General features: G+C 32.4%; 1 protein-coding gene across 6 annotated transcripts in view; it reads right to left on the bottom strand.

Moving 5' to 3' along the window:
• LOC126733754 (uncharacterized) overlaps positions 1-13,651 on the bottom strand; it is a 46,865-nt gene that overhangs the window by 17,076 nt on the left and 16,138 nt on the right. For 5 of the 6 annotated variants that reach the window (XM_050437142.1, XM_050437147.1, XM_050437144.1 and 2 more), the window contains 2 exons: positions 9,768-9,952; positions 9,439-9,705 (listed from right to left, as the gene is read on the bottom strand). In XM_050437142.1, the coding sequence (XP_050293099.1) occupies positions 9,439-9,705; positions 9,768-9,952 (452 nt within the window). The remainder of the gene's footprint in view (positions 1-9,438; positions 9,706-9,767; positions 9,953-13,651) is intronic. The other variant, XM_050437146.1, reaches the window with a different exon arrangement.

Raw genomic sequence — 13,651 nt, 5'->3', positions numbered from 1 at the left:
ACTAAGAAATTTGTAAGGAATGCAGAATATAAACAAAATTTATAGATAACACAGTTGGCCATCTACTTAAAAACGACGAAAATAAACGCGCGTATAGTTTATTTCAAACCTTTGTACTGGTAACAATTTGTGTTTTTTGTATCTACAAGCCTTGTCTTTGTGTCTTCCACAGTTTAAAATGGGTAGAAAAAAAAATTGTGATCCGTCAATGCGTAAAATAATTTTTAGGCTAAGGGAAAGAGGTTGGACTTATAGTAAAATAGCTGACCACCTAAAATGTTCAAAAAAAATAATGGTTTTCTATGCACTCAAACACATAAAAGAACATAAAACGTACGAAAATATTCCACGCAAGAGAAGATCTAAAAAAACCAGCCAACGAACTGATGAAACTATTGTTCGAATGGCTAAAATGAATCCATTTTTAACCTCCAACCAGATTAAAGAAGAACTTTCTCCAGCTATCGCGATATCATCACGAACTATAAGACGACGACTTAATGAGGCCAACCTATTTGGACGAGTATCCAGCAAGAAACCACTGCTAAAGAAGAAAAATCGCCAGGCTAGATTAAAATTCGCTAAGGACCATATTAATTGGACCATAAAAGAGTGGAAAAAAGTATTATGGTCTGATGAGACAAAAATAAATCGCATTGGTAGTGATGGTAGAATATTTGTGACAAGACCAAGGCGTGCGGAAAATTATCCGAAGTATACAACTAGCACAGTCAAACATGGAGGTGGAAATATAAAATTATGGGGATATTTTTCGTGGCGTGGTGTTGGTCCATTAGTGAAAATTGACGGTATTTTTGATCAAGAAAAATATAAAGATATTATGGAGAATCACATGTTGCCGTTTGATGAAACTTTGCCGGTGTCTTGGGTTTTGCAACAAGACAATGATCCCAAGCACACGGCTAAGTCTGTAAAAAAATGGTTTGACGATAACCATGTTGATGTAGTTGATTGGCCCTCATGTAGTCCGGATCTCAATCCCATTGAGAATCTTTGGAGAGACCTAAAAAAAACTTTTAGAACATAAACATATTAAAAACCTTAAAGATCTGGCGGAAGAAGCAGAGCAGGCGTGGAAATCGATACCACTAGCGAGATGTCAACATCTGGTGGAGTCAATGCCCAGGAGATGTAGAGCTGTCATTGAAAATAAGGGATTTGCTACAAAATATTGATTTATTTAGGGTTTAGAGTTCTTATTTTGTTTTTTTAAATTGATAATTCTTTGGTTTCTAATTAGTTGTCCAATTAATATTTGTATAAAAAATAAACTTTTTTAAGTTTATATGTGAAGACAAATCCACTAAATTTATGGTAATATTAAAGGTAAATGTTAGTTACGACAATGGGCGAGAAATTTAAGAATAAACAATTTTATTTACAAAAGATTTATGATTTTTATTAATTTATTCACACTGTTTCTAATTAGTTGGCCACCACTGTATATGATGCTGTTAAAAAATTAAAAGGCAATAAAATTTCTGGCCCTGAGGGATTATCAGGATATGTAAGAAAAGGCTGTAATATTTTTTTTAAGACCCCTTTATTACCACTTTAATCTTAGTTTAGGGTCTTCAGTTTATCCCACAACCTGCCGTATGCCTATAGGTATACCCCCTATTTAAGAAACGTGCTAAATAGAAATCAATAAACTACCGATCTGCTCAAATTCTTAGTGCTGTATCCTAGGTTTTTGAAACAGCTTTATTTAATAAACTCTACAATCAAGTCAAATACAATATATGTATCGGCACAGGAATATGGATTATTACCAAATAGGTCCACAATGACAAACCTTATTAAACTTTTGTCGACTTGTTCATGATGCTTTAACTTAAAAAAAAATCAAATTGATGTATTTTACACTAATTTATTGTAAAAGCCAGGTCTGATTTTTACACTAGTAGCTCTGGAGCGCCTTAGGGATCTAATTTAGGACATCTATTATTTTTCATAGTTATCATTGACATATGCTCAGTGAGAGGTAACTCCAAAGTATTACTTTTGCCAGATGATCTTAAGATATAGTTATATAGAAATTAGTTCTGAGAAAGAGTGTGCCAGTTTACAGAGAAATTTCAATAATATTAATAATGTTAACAGGATACAGAATCGATTTTGATTGTACATAGAAGAATATTTTATATAATCAAAGAAAAAACTAAAAAAGAAGAAAAGAAAAAGCAAGAACCAACATAAAACAAGAATAATAAAAAAAATCTGATCAACAGATATATAATTAATTTTAAATATTAAAATGAGTCGTTAAAATACTCTTCAATGCTGTAGTAAGCTTTTGGTAAGATTAATTTCTTTAGTTCTCTCCTAAACCTTTTAAGGTCTGTAACAGTCCTAATCGAAAAAGGAACATAATTAAATATTTTACGACTAATAAATATAAGACAGTTTCTCGTAAGTGAGGAGGTGGGGATTAGAAGAGATAAGTTGTTTACTTGATGAGTATTATGACTGGTGCAGGATGGTGGACTAACGGACTTATGTATGAGTGTTGCAGTTTCCAATATAAAGAGTGAGAAAACTGTTAAAATTCTTTCAGCTACAAAAAGAAGTTTACAAGAGACTCTCAGACCAACACCACACAGATACCTTAATGCTTTTTTCTGAATAGTAAAAATGATGTTAAGGAGTCCCTTGGAGCACAAACCCCAAAATGGCAACCCATAACGGATATGAGAGTCTATTAAGGCAAAATAAACTGAACGAGCAAACAACCCCCCCAACTCATGCCTGGCAACCCTGACTGCAAAACAACCAGAAGAAAGTTTAGCAGCGAGGCCCAAAACGTGGTTGTTAAACCTTAAATTCTCATCAATGAAGAGGACGAGAAATCGACAATAATCCCCATCATATAGTGGGTTCTGCTCATCAAACAAAAAACCCTCTACATTACACTTAAAGCCCAGAACAAAAGTTTTAAATACAAGCATTTGATTGATCAATATTGAATACAAGCTAATTGCAGATGCACCACTCTTTAATTTTGTAAAGGTCCTCTACTATGAGAGATCTGACTACTTTTTGATCTTTGTCATGCCACAGAATTGTAGTATCATCAGCAAACTGAACCACTAGTCCATGCAGTGATAGAGAGCTTAAGTCATTAACGTATAATAAAAATAAAATAGGACCTAACACTGACCCTTGAGGTACAGTATGAGGCACACATAACAATGGGCTTAATTATTAGATCAACTAAAAATTTTAATGTTAGCTGTTGTTTAAAACTTTTTTGGCTGTTGTTTGACAGGTTGGTGCCTCCAAGGTTGGAGTCTAATATGGTCTCCCCAAAATAAAGTTTACAGCAAAACAATAGAAAGGGTGTAACGTGAATATATAATAAAAAGTATATGTTTTTTTTTTCAAGTTTGGGTATTATCCAGTGCGAGGTTGTGACCATAAACCACTCGCTGTTGCGGCTATTTATTAGATTATCTTTGGAAGACCGGCGTATTAATATTGGCTTGATATTCTTGTATAATGTTTCATCAAATAAAAGTGATTCCCCAGAAAAGATTTCAATGCTTCTATTTTTTGTAACTATTGGTAATTACCAGACTGAGAAAGACGTTTGATTTAAGCTTTCCTAGGACTAATGTGTATAAAAACTCGCGTATTTACAAAACGTGCAATTATTATATTTTTGCTGGTGAGTTGGATCTTGATATATTGGACTTGCAAGACAAAAATAATTATGGAGGGGCTTAGGCTTTAGTATTTTTGCTCGTAATGTAATTATTTTTAAGTATATTATGCTCATATATAACTACCTATATTGGTTGATTTTTATTTTATCCTGTTGTTATATTGTAGCTCTAGTTGTAGATATTGCATTTTATATATTAAATTGTGTATTATTATTATAGTGCCTGTAATTGGCCTCTTGGCTGTTGATCCTGTAAATATAAAGAAATAAAATAAATAAATATTTCATTTATTCAATAATTGTCAAACATAATATATTAATTGAAATAATATCAACAAAGGAAACGTAACTATCTATCAGACAAACGTAAAATTGTAAGATTTAGCATATATTCTTCCCAAAACTCTCTTAAAAGATTATCAAAACCATAGTTTGTCTCTTAACCTCAAAAACTTTACTATGTCTTGTTCTATGCACTCTATTAATATTTATGGTACTAAGAGCTTTGAGACAAGACACATAATCCTTTAAAAATGTAAAGGGAAAGAGCATGTGAGGAAATTCCGTTCCTGTGTTGTTGTCCTTTCCATAATTTACATGACTTTTATAAGCTAAAGATCTTTCACTGAACACTCTCAATTTAAATAATTTGCCTTTTTGAAACGATGTCGACCAAATAACAAAACAATGAGCAATACAATACAACAAATAACTGATCTACCTAAATATGAAGCAAAATCCCGGTAATTATTTCCTTACTAAAATGAGCAAAATAAAATGTAAATAATTTACAAATTAACACCGATTTTTTCTAATCAAAATAGTAAGTTTTAGTCAAATTAAATGGATTTTTGAACTTTTTTTCAAACTATCGTTTTATTTCAAACTATAATGTATAAGGATTTAAAAGCCATTTTCAATAATGTATCAGATTTCAAGGGTCAGTACAATTTAAAAGATGAAAAATAAAAATATCCAAAAAGCAGCAACACAAGGAGAAGTGTCAAAACCAACATTTGAACCAACACTATTTTTACTTATGCATTCTCAAATGGACACCTGGAGTAATATAATGCACCACGAATTATTACAAAACCAAGATCATGACAGTCCGGCAAAAACCAATTTCTATGACATCGAGAAAGCGGTTTCAGAAACTGCCTAGATGGAGTGTATTCCAGCCTGGAAAAAGATGCAGACAAACCTTATAGATGTAAAGTATCATTTTTAACAATTAAAGTAATTCGTATATCTAATAAAACATTATATCTTTTTTAAAGTTCTGGAAATCTAACAAAAAAACTGAAACGTTTTCACTAACCTACTAGAGAATTTACTTCTAAATCCTTAAAACTATAGGGAAAAATCTTTTAAAATTCCGTCAGGTTTTAAATTTTAATTACTATTCGTTGACAAGTTATTGGCATTTTAATTCACTTAATTTTAAGAAGATATGCACGCAAAAAGGGTAATTTTCTCTTTTGGCTCCAATCATCAACTTTTATCTAGATTAAGGTGAGTTTTTAAGAATAAAAAAACCGTTTATTTCAATTTCGGGAAAAACTACAAGTCCTATGGAACAAAATTGTAGGTAATAAAAAGATCTAGTGGTATAGTAGTTTTACCGGAAATGGGAATAAACCCTTTTTTTACCGCTAAAACCTCACCTCCTTCTACATCCCGAGCTCAGATTGCCCGTAAATTATTTTTCCCTTAATTTTTATTATATTCTCTACCTTTTGTACCTGCTATTGGATTTTTCATTTGTACCAATTTTAAAGGCTTCAGCACTGGTCTATATAGTGTATATAGATCAGAAATAGCAGAAATTTCCTCGGACAGTTAATTACATATAGAAATATAAACACCTTTAAAAAATATTTAATATAATCTCAATAGAAATTGAAAAAAGAAACTTTCGGAGAATTTCCACGAACTAGTTTATAAAATATCTCTAGATATTCCTTTAAAATTATTTACATTTCAAATAAGTACTTACTACTTTACTTGACAATGATATTCGTGTCTTTCTTTCTCTCATGTAGCAAGTATAAAACATCGCTCAGAGGCTAATTAAAACGAGCATGTTAATACTCTTATTAAAAACAAAATGAATTATATGTACGCCTAAGGACGAAACGTCGTACTGTAAATCTAAGCACATATCATTATGAAGCATAATTATATAAAAGTTAATTTAGTTTTCTGATTGGCATATTCTTATAAATAACTTTATCCCATTTATGGCCAGTGATGCGTATACGCAACACTGCACTAATGATTTATTTACAAAAAAATAGTGCTTTTTTCGCCTGAAATATGGGCTGGTACCATTGACGCACGGTTAAACAAAAGTGACAGAATTAAATTCTAACCATTTTTTTTATTTGCTTTCTTGTACGAATTTTTTAAAAAGCCGAATTTTTTCTTATATATGGCCGCACATTTTTAAAAATCATATACTCCTATTTAATGTTTTTATTTTCAAAGTTTTGTATTTTTTTAACACTAATTACATTCCAAACTACACCATAAAATTAAATACCGGGGCCTAGTTGAACCAGGGTTTTCCTAATTAGGTCATAAATTATGCTGTTGCGTTCTCGCATCACCGGCCGAATAACTGAAATTGCCTGTCACAAGTGTGTCTAGACAAGTTTTTTAGGGCAGTCGACTACTATGTTTTATTTATACAATATTTAATCTGAGTCTGCATCTAATCGAGTGCCTGTTATTTGTAATAAGAGTTGTTTGTTGAAAAAAACTGAGAAAATTTCTTACGCAAAAGCAGTTAGAATTGGCCTTGGAGGAGGTTGTAAATGAGCTTGAAAATGAAGTTGGTAAGTATTTTTGTACCTTTTTTTCGCCTTTTTTTTTAAATTATACATACAATATTATACACACAACAATAATTTGAGATTTTTAGAACAAGTCGACGCTGTCTACATTCCACCCGAGGTAGATCAACTCACAGACGAGGAAGAATTTTACGAGGACCCGGAAAATATCGAAAATAGCCAGAATGGAGATATAGCGAAAACTTTCGAGATCCACACCGTTCGAGACGAGATTTACGATGAATCTGACGAAGAAGACTTGGAGATCTGGATCATTCATACACAAGAATTTACCTTTATCCAAAGAAGACGAACACATTCAAGAACTTAGGGGTGAATTGGAGGGTTTGTCACCGTTGGACATTTTTTTCAAATTTGTCGATGAGAATCTTATGGATTTGATTATCCATTTGTCTGGATATCACAGCTTACCCCAGACAGATATGTATTGGTCTTTAGATGAGGACAAAACTGTGCATATTGTCAGAGACTGCATGAATAGGAATAAATTCAGATCGATAAAGTGAAATCTACACTTGAGTGATAATAATAATCTGGATAAAGGAGACAAGTACACAAAACTCGAAGCCACCGTAATATAGAAAGCCAGAAACATCATCCCACTCTCCAGCAGCTACGTCACGTCGAACGTCTATTGCCCGAACGACTCGACTTCCTCGCCCGGCCCGGGATTAGGTATGCGCTTGGTAGGAAGGCATTAGGAAGTATTAATAATAACTTTTAACATCTTTAAATCTCTAATATCGGACAGATATGAAGAAAATTATTTAAAATGCTCATCTCAGAGAGCCGTCCTCACCAAGCTTGCTGTTGGAATTATTTTCGACAATTCAGATAACAATCCTGAAATAACATGATGTGACTGTGGAATTCTTATGTCAGATCTTGTAAAAAATGCGGTCCAAACTAAAAAAAATTATAGAGAGAAAAGAAAAACAAAATGTGTCCAAATCAAAAGATGAAAACCAAAAACCAGAATCAAAGACTAGAAAATATAAAAAACTTTCCAGTTCATAAAATTAATTTATTGTGTTTTTATCGAGTTTTTTTATCTAGTTATTTGAGTTTTATTTCTGTTGGTGTTTTATTAAATTTGTGTTAAACCAACTTTCATATTATTATATTTATTATTTTATTATAATTATATTTATTTTTTTAAGAGTTTTGTATTTATGTTTTAATTTATTATAATTATATATTTCCGGAGGTATTAAAAGCTTGTATGGGTTATTTGCCTTATATTTATACCTTATTAAAGAATGTTATATTTTTTTATGATATTTTTGTTTTAATAAAAAAATATGTTTTTATTATTTGTACTTCTTTCTACTATCACACTATTAATTTTATTAAACAATATTATCATTTAAACGATACACAATGATAATATTATGATTTTAACAGCGGTAGTATTGAATAAATACGGTTATAACATACGAACGACACGGGATACTCAGACGTTCGACGTGACGTCACGACTCGAGGGTTCTGGCTTTCTATATTACGGTGGCTTCGACAAAACTCCGCCCTTTTTTTAATACAATGAATGAAAAATTCTTACAGTTTGGCATTTTTTCCTTCAACTTATCTATTGATGAGCAAATGGTTCCCTATTTTGGACGCCATTCTTGTAAGATGTTTATAAAAGGCAAGCCTGTGCGTTTTGGTTTCAAGCTTTGGTGCATTTGTTCTTCGAGTGGATACCTCTACAAGTTCATTCCTTATGCGGGAGCAGCAGAGAAGAACAGTGATATTGGACTTGGTGCAACTGTAGTTGTTGAACTTTGGTCAATTGTGAAAAATCCGCAAAATCATAACGTCTTTTTTGATAACTTTTTTTCATCCTACAAGCTCTTATCTCTTTTGAAAACCAAAGGCTATTTTGCCACAGGAACGATTTGCGAAAACAGAACCAGTCATTGTCGTTTGGTTGATAATAAAGTCATTTCAAAAAAAGAAAGAGGCACCTATGATTCCCAATTTGATGAATCCACACGAATTTCATTGGTAAAATGGAACGATAATTTTATTGTCACGGCAATTAATACCCATTATCATGTAGAACCTCTTACTTCTGCTAAAAGATCTAATAGAAAATCGAAAAAAGAAGTGTAAATCCCACAACCAGCTGTAATTTCAAGATATAATAAATACATGGGAGGAGTAGATTTGCATGATAATGGCGTGGCAAATTATAGAATCGGTGTGATGGGTAAGAAACGGTGTTGGCCACTATTTAAAAATGCAATAGACAGTACTCTTCTCAATTCCTGAAAACTCTACAACACGATAAATCACAATAAAATGTCACAACTAAATTTTAAATCATTCATCGCCGTACGCTTATTAAAAACAAAGAACTTTGTCGCTAGACCACTTCCATTAGAACCACCCAGTGAAGTGAGGGTTGATCACTCTGGACATGTAATCAGTAGGACTGACCCCCAAAGAAGATGTCGTGTATGTAGAAGTCAAACAATTTATATTTGTGAGCGTTGCACTATTTATTTACACGCTGACTGTTTTCGGCAATATCACTTAACACTATAGGCCGTTGATGCGTTTATGCAACACCACTTATTTCAGAAAGTAGCAGATTTATTTCTTATTTGATTTCACATATGTGTTTTCATAATTAAAATATATAATTTAAAAATTTTAAGATTTATTTCTATCCTTGGCCGTAAATCGGTTAACTTAATTTATAAATGAGAAACTTTTTCTTAATTCAACCATCTCCGTATCTCCTAAAACGACCGAAAACCCACTCTAAAAGGTAATCAGAACAGAAAAATTTCATTGGGCCTATTCTATAAAAATCCTGTTCCTTAGACACCACTTAGTATAAAAGTAAAGCAATATTAAAAGAAAAACAACATTATCTAAACTCCTTACCTTATTGGGACTTCCTCTAATAGCGAAAGTTGTTCCATCCTCAAACTTCAGCCCAACATCCTCCTCGTGAACGATCGGGTCTTCAACGGGTTTAATGGGCTCGAAATACATTTCGGGAGCGGCATCGGGTTTCGCATCTGCCATTTTTTCAAGTCCGGCCGAATTTACTGGGAGCGACGAAAGTTTCGGAGGTTGAAAAGTGGCAGTTGAGAAACAGTTTGTGGTGGTGATGGTAGGGCGGACGTATTCGCAAAACGCACTATTTCCCTAAAAAATAACTTCATTAACAAAAAAAACTTTTACCAACTGATGGCTGTAAAACATGTTACTTTGTCATGATTAACCATCTTTAAACTGACAACTTTTGCTTTAATCAGACCCTCAACCATGGGATTTTGAAAGGGTTCCAACCACCATGCTTTACTCACCGGGACGCATTTCATTAATGTTGGAACGTTTTCCCAGTTTTCCACCCGTTTATTGGAGTTGTTTGAAAATAAGGAAATTTGATTATCTGAAAAAAAAAAGAGATTTGTAGAATTTTTTAATGACATTTTTGGCGAATGTTTGCGCATATGATTGACTCAGACTTTTATAAGATTTCGACACGGTTCTTCGGCGATCTTGGTGGAAAAAGGTCATCATATTAATAATGAATTCGAGAAGCTTTTACAGTATACACACAACCCAATTTATATGGAATCACCCGGTATTAATTTGAAATATTCGTTTAATTTTCTTTTTTTGTTATGAGCAATGAAAAAGTACACGTGTTTACTAACAAGAATAGGTAGATAAACAAAATAATTGTCCGGGCACTATCAATTTTAGCTCATAAGGTCGCATTGACTTTATAATTAGTTAATTGTCGCACATTTAAACAAAAATGCCGTACGTGGGGTTATCGAAAATCCAGAAGGGAAGAATCATTAGGGTTACACAACAAGTTGTTTCAAAAAACCTATTTAAGGTTTCTGGAACAGGAAACACTAAAGAATAGACTGAGGAGAAGTCGTGGAAGAGTCACTACAGAAGGGCAGGATCGCTTTGTAGCTCAAATAGCACGAAGAAATCCTACAACATCTCATTCCGAGCTACAAATGCAAGTTTTGCAGCTACAGGTATTAGTGTTTCTGTCGATATTGTGAGAAGAAGACTTTGCGCTCGGGAATTATTTAGCAGAAGACATTTAAGAGTTTCAGAAGTTTTAAGACAAATTAAAACCAACCGTTTTAATTAATGTTTGGAGCATGAAACTTCGACAAGTCTGATTTTGGTATGATGACCGGTAAATTCGCATTTTCAGATGTCGAGAAAGACAAGCTGGGTTCTGTGCTGCCAAATCCATTCCGAAATACAAAGGAGGTACTGTAATATTTTAGGGTGGAATTGTAAAAGAACTCCTTTAATTTCCATTTGACAACCATCCCAAGTTGCAAAATGTTTCTTAAAAGGTGAAGGTGTTGCAGTTTTGGAGTGGCCTTCTTGCTCACCAGATCTTAATCATGAAAAGAGATCAAAAGGAAGATTAGAGCTCTTCAAAATAATCCTGATAACATAGAACAACTTATACAGACGGTTTTAGATGAATGGACAAATGTTCCCCAAGAAAAAATTAAAAACTTGATAGATGTGGCAATACAGATTATAAAAATTATTTCTTTTTTTGATTTTTATTTTAATAAAATTGTAATAATTTTTATTTATTTTTGTAATTAGCAAAATCTGAAAATTTTAAAAAGAAGAAAGAAAAGAAAGAAAATTTAAAAAATAAGAAAATTTTTAAAGTAAGGCTTTATAATCATTTAAAACTCTACAATATTTTAATACTAAACAGTTTGGGTTTCTGTTTAAAATAGTCAAATTATCTTTCTAAAGGTTAAAAATTTTAAGTAGGGGATAAATATGTTGCTACAGTTTTTAATACACTTTGATACAGTCCTACATCAAAAATTACTTCATTGAGAGGTCTAAGGCCTATGGAATATTTAAAGACTACTTTATGGAAAAAATACTCAAGAGGATTAATGTACTTAGTGACACATTAACTAATGAAAGACAATTTCTACAAGGAGATTTCGCTACTAAAAATTACCAAAATTGATGGAGAAATAATTTCATATGCAGATGACACAGTATGTCTGTTTAGGAAAACACCTAGAAAGCTGCAAAAGAGAAAGCAGAGAGAGGACTAGCAAAAATCAAAATTTGGCTGGATACTACTTTATTATTGACCAAAAATAAAGTATCTCGAAACACTGATTGTGGGGAGGTTTTTTTACTGCCCCAATCACTTGTAGCGCTCTCCTATGTAAGGAGAGACCTTACTTACAATTTTTAAGGTTTTAAGAAGAACTGCTCCACCATGGGGGCCGATTACTGCTTCACTCAACCGCCTTCAATTTCTGCAGCGGTTTTTTGTTGTAAAGTTAAATTAATTCAAGAGAAAACAACAAAGTTCAATTTTGATTTGCTGCGAGCGTGTCTTCCATCTTACAACTGGACGGAGACGATACCGCGAGACGGCTCAACGGCGACTCGCTGAGAGGTGACGAGCGACTGCCACAAAGACGCCGCGCGGGTGGCGGTTATTTATAGAACATCAAAAGGCTGGTAGCGGCATGGTAGAAAAGCGACGTTGCAGCGGATTCACTTATTTTAAATTGTGTTGAATTTATAGTTTTTATCTGTTGTAGAATTACAACACTGATAAAACCACTTTTATTGTTTTTTCACTAAATAATTCAAATAGGCCAGATATAAATAGTAACCTAGTTAGGAGTACAAATTGTCAAGAACCTTAAGTGGCATGATCAAGCTGTGGATCTCAGTAAAAGGCTTATATGCTTTATTTATAAATTTTATGAGCTGCGAAAATTTCTAAATAATAATCAACTTTTTATGATCTACAGAAACATTGGTTGAATCAATAATTAATTAGATATAGTATTCTTGATTGGGATGTATTACCCGATAATGCTCTTCACGCACTAAGTGTAATGCAAAATTACATATTGAGGATCATATTTAGGAAGTAAGATTTATTTCCACTGAACGTTTATATTGTGACACTATTTTAACTTAAATTAAACACAATTTTAAATGTACCTCTGCTTTCTTTTCATGTTTTTCTTCCATTTTTTTTACAATAAGAATCCTCAGCTTAAAATAATTTCGAATTGTACTCCCAACACAAGACAAATAAATCTAAATGAACCACTTCAACATATAACAGAAAGTAAAAGTTTTCCAACTTATATAAGGCCAAAAGTAATGAATATGCTTCCAACTTTAAATAGAAATATTAAAAACTGTAAAATGTTTTCAAGTAAGAACAATTTTTATTGCAAAAATGACAGCAAGTCTCCACACTCTTCTCTACAAACAGATTTACAGCAATTAAAAATATGATTTGAATGGAATCTCATATCGTTAAATGTAGATAAAATGAAGGTTATGAGCGTTCTTATCGTCACGAGTATCTAAATCCTGGAAGTGGTTAGCATCTCATACAAACATTATCATACATTCATCGCAGAAAATCCTAGCTACATGACACGTCAAGTAAACAACTTGCATCTGCCTATTCGTACATCTACCTTAACGATATGCAGGCGATCTATGCAGGCCTCACCTACCACACAACATTAAAGAGGCAATGTCAATGAATATTTTTAGACAACAACTTTTGTGGTGTTGAATTTGCGGACAAAAAATTTATTAATAATGTTTGTATATTCTCTCATTTGTAGAGTGCTGTCTGTTTTATTGTTTTTGGGTAAAGTAGGTATTTTTAAAAAATTTTTAACAACTTATTGTTTGAAACAAATAAAGCACATTTTGAAATTGAATTATTAGTGTCACTATTGTAGATGCCGCTCTCATATCCTACATTATGTATATAATTGTTTTTCTTTGTATCATATAAGAGATTTTGGCTAATAAGTTACTGCTTATACATGGATGTTTGTATAGATATAGAGAGACATTTTCTTTTACACCTGTCTTACTAGTACTAAATTGTAGTGACACATACAGGATTTCGTTTTCCTAGGTGTATGCTACCTCTCCTATTTACTAATGTAATTTTATTCAAATTAATGTAATATTATTTATTATATTAGAAAGAAAGAAAGAAAGAAAATGTGTTATATTACGTAAAAATAATCTTGTGTACAAGCATCCTACAAGCTAAAAAAACAAAACACAAATA

Source organism: Anthonomus grandis, chromosome 3, assembly GCF_022605725.1.
Source record: "Anthonomus grandis grandis chromosome 3, icAntGran1.3, whole genome shotgun sequence".
Taxonomy (NCBI): domain Eukaryota; kingdom Metazoa; phylum Arthropoda; class Insecta; order Coleoptera; family Curculionidae; genus Anthonomus; species Anthonomus grandis.
This window is presented reverse-complemented; position numbering and strand designations above follow the sequence as displayed.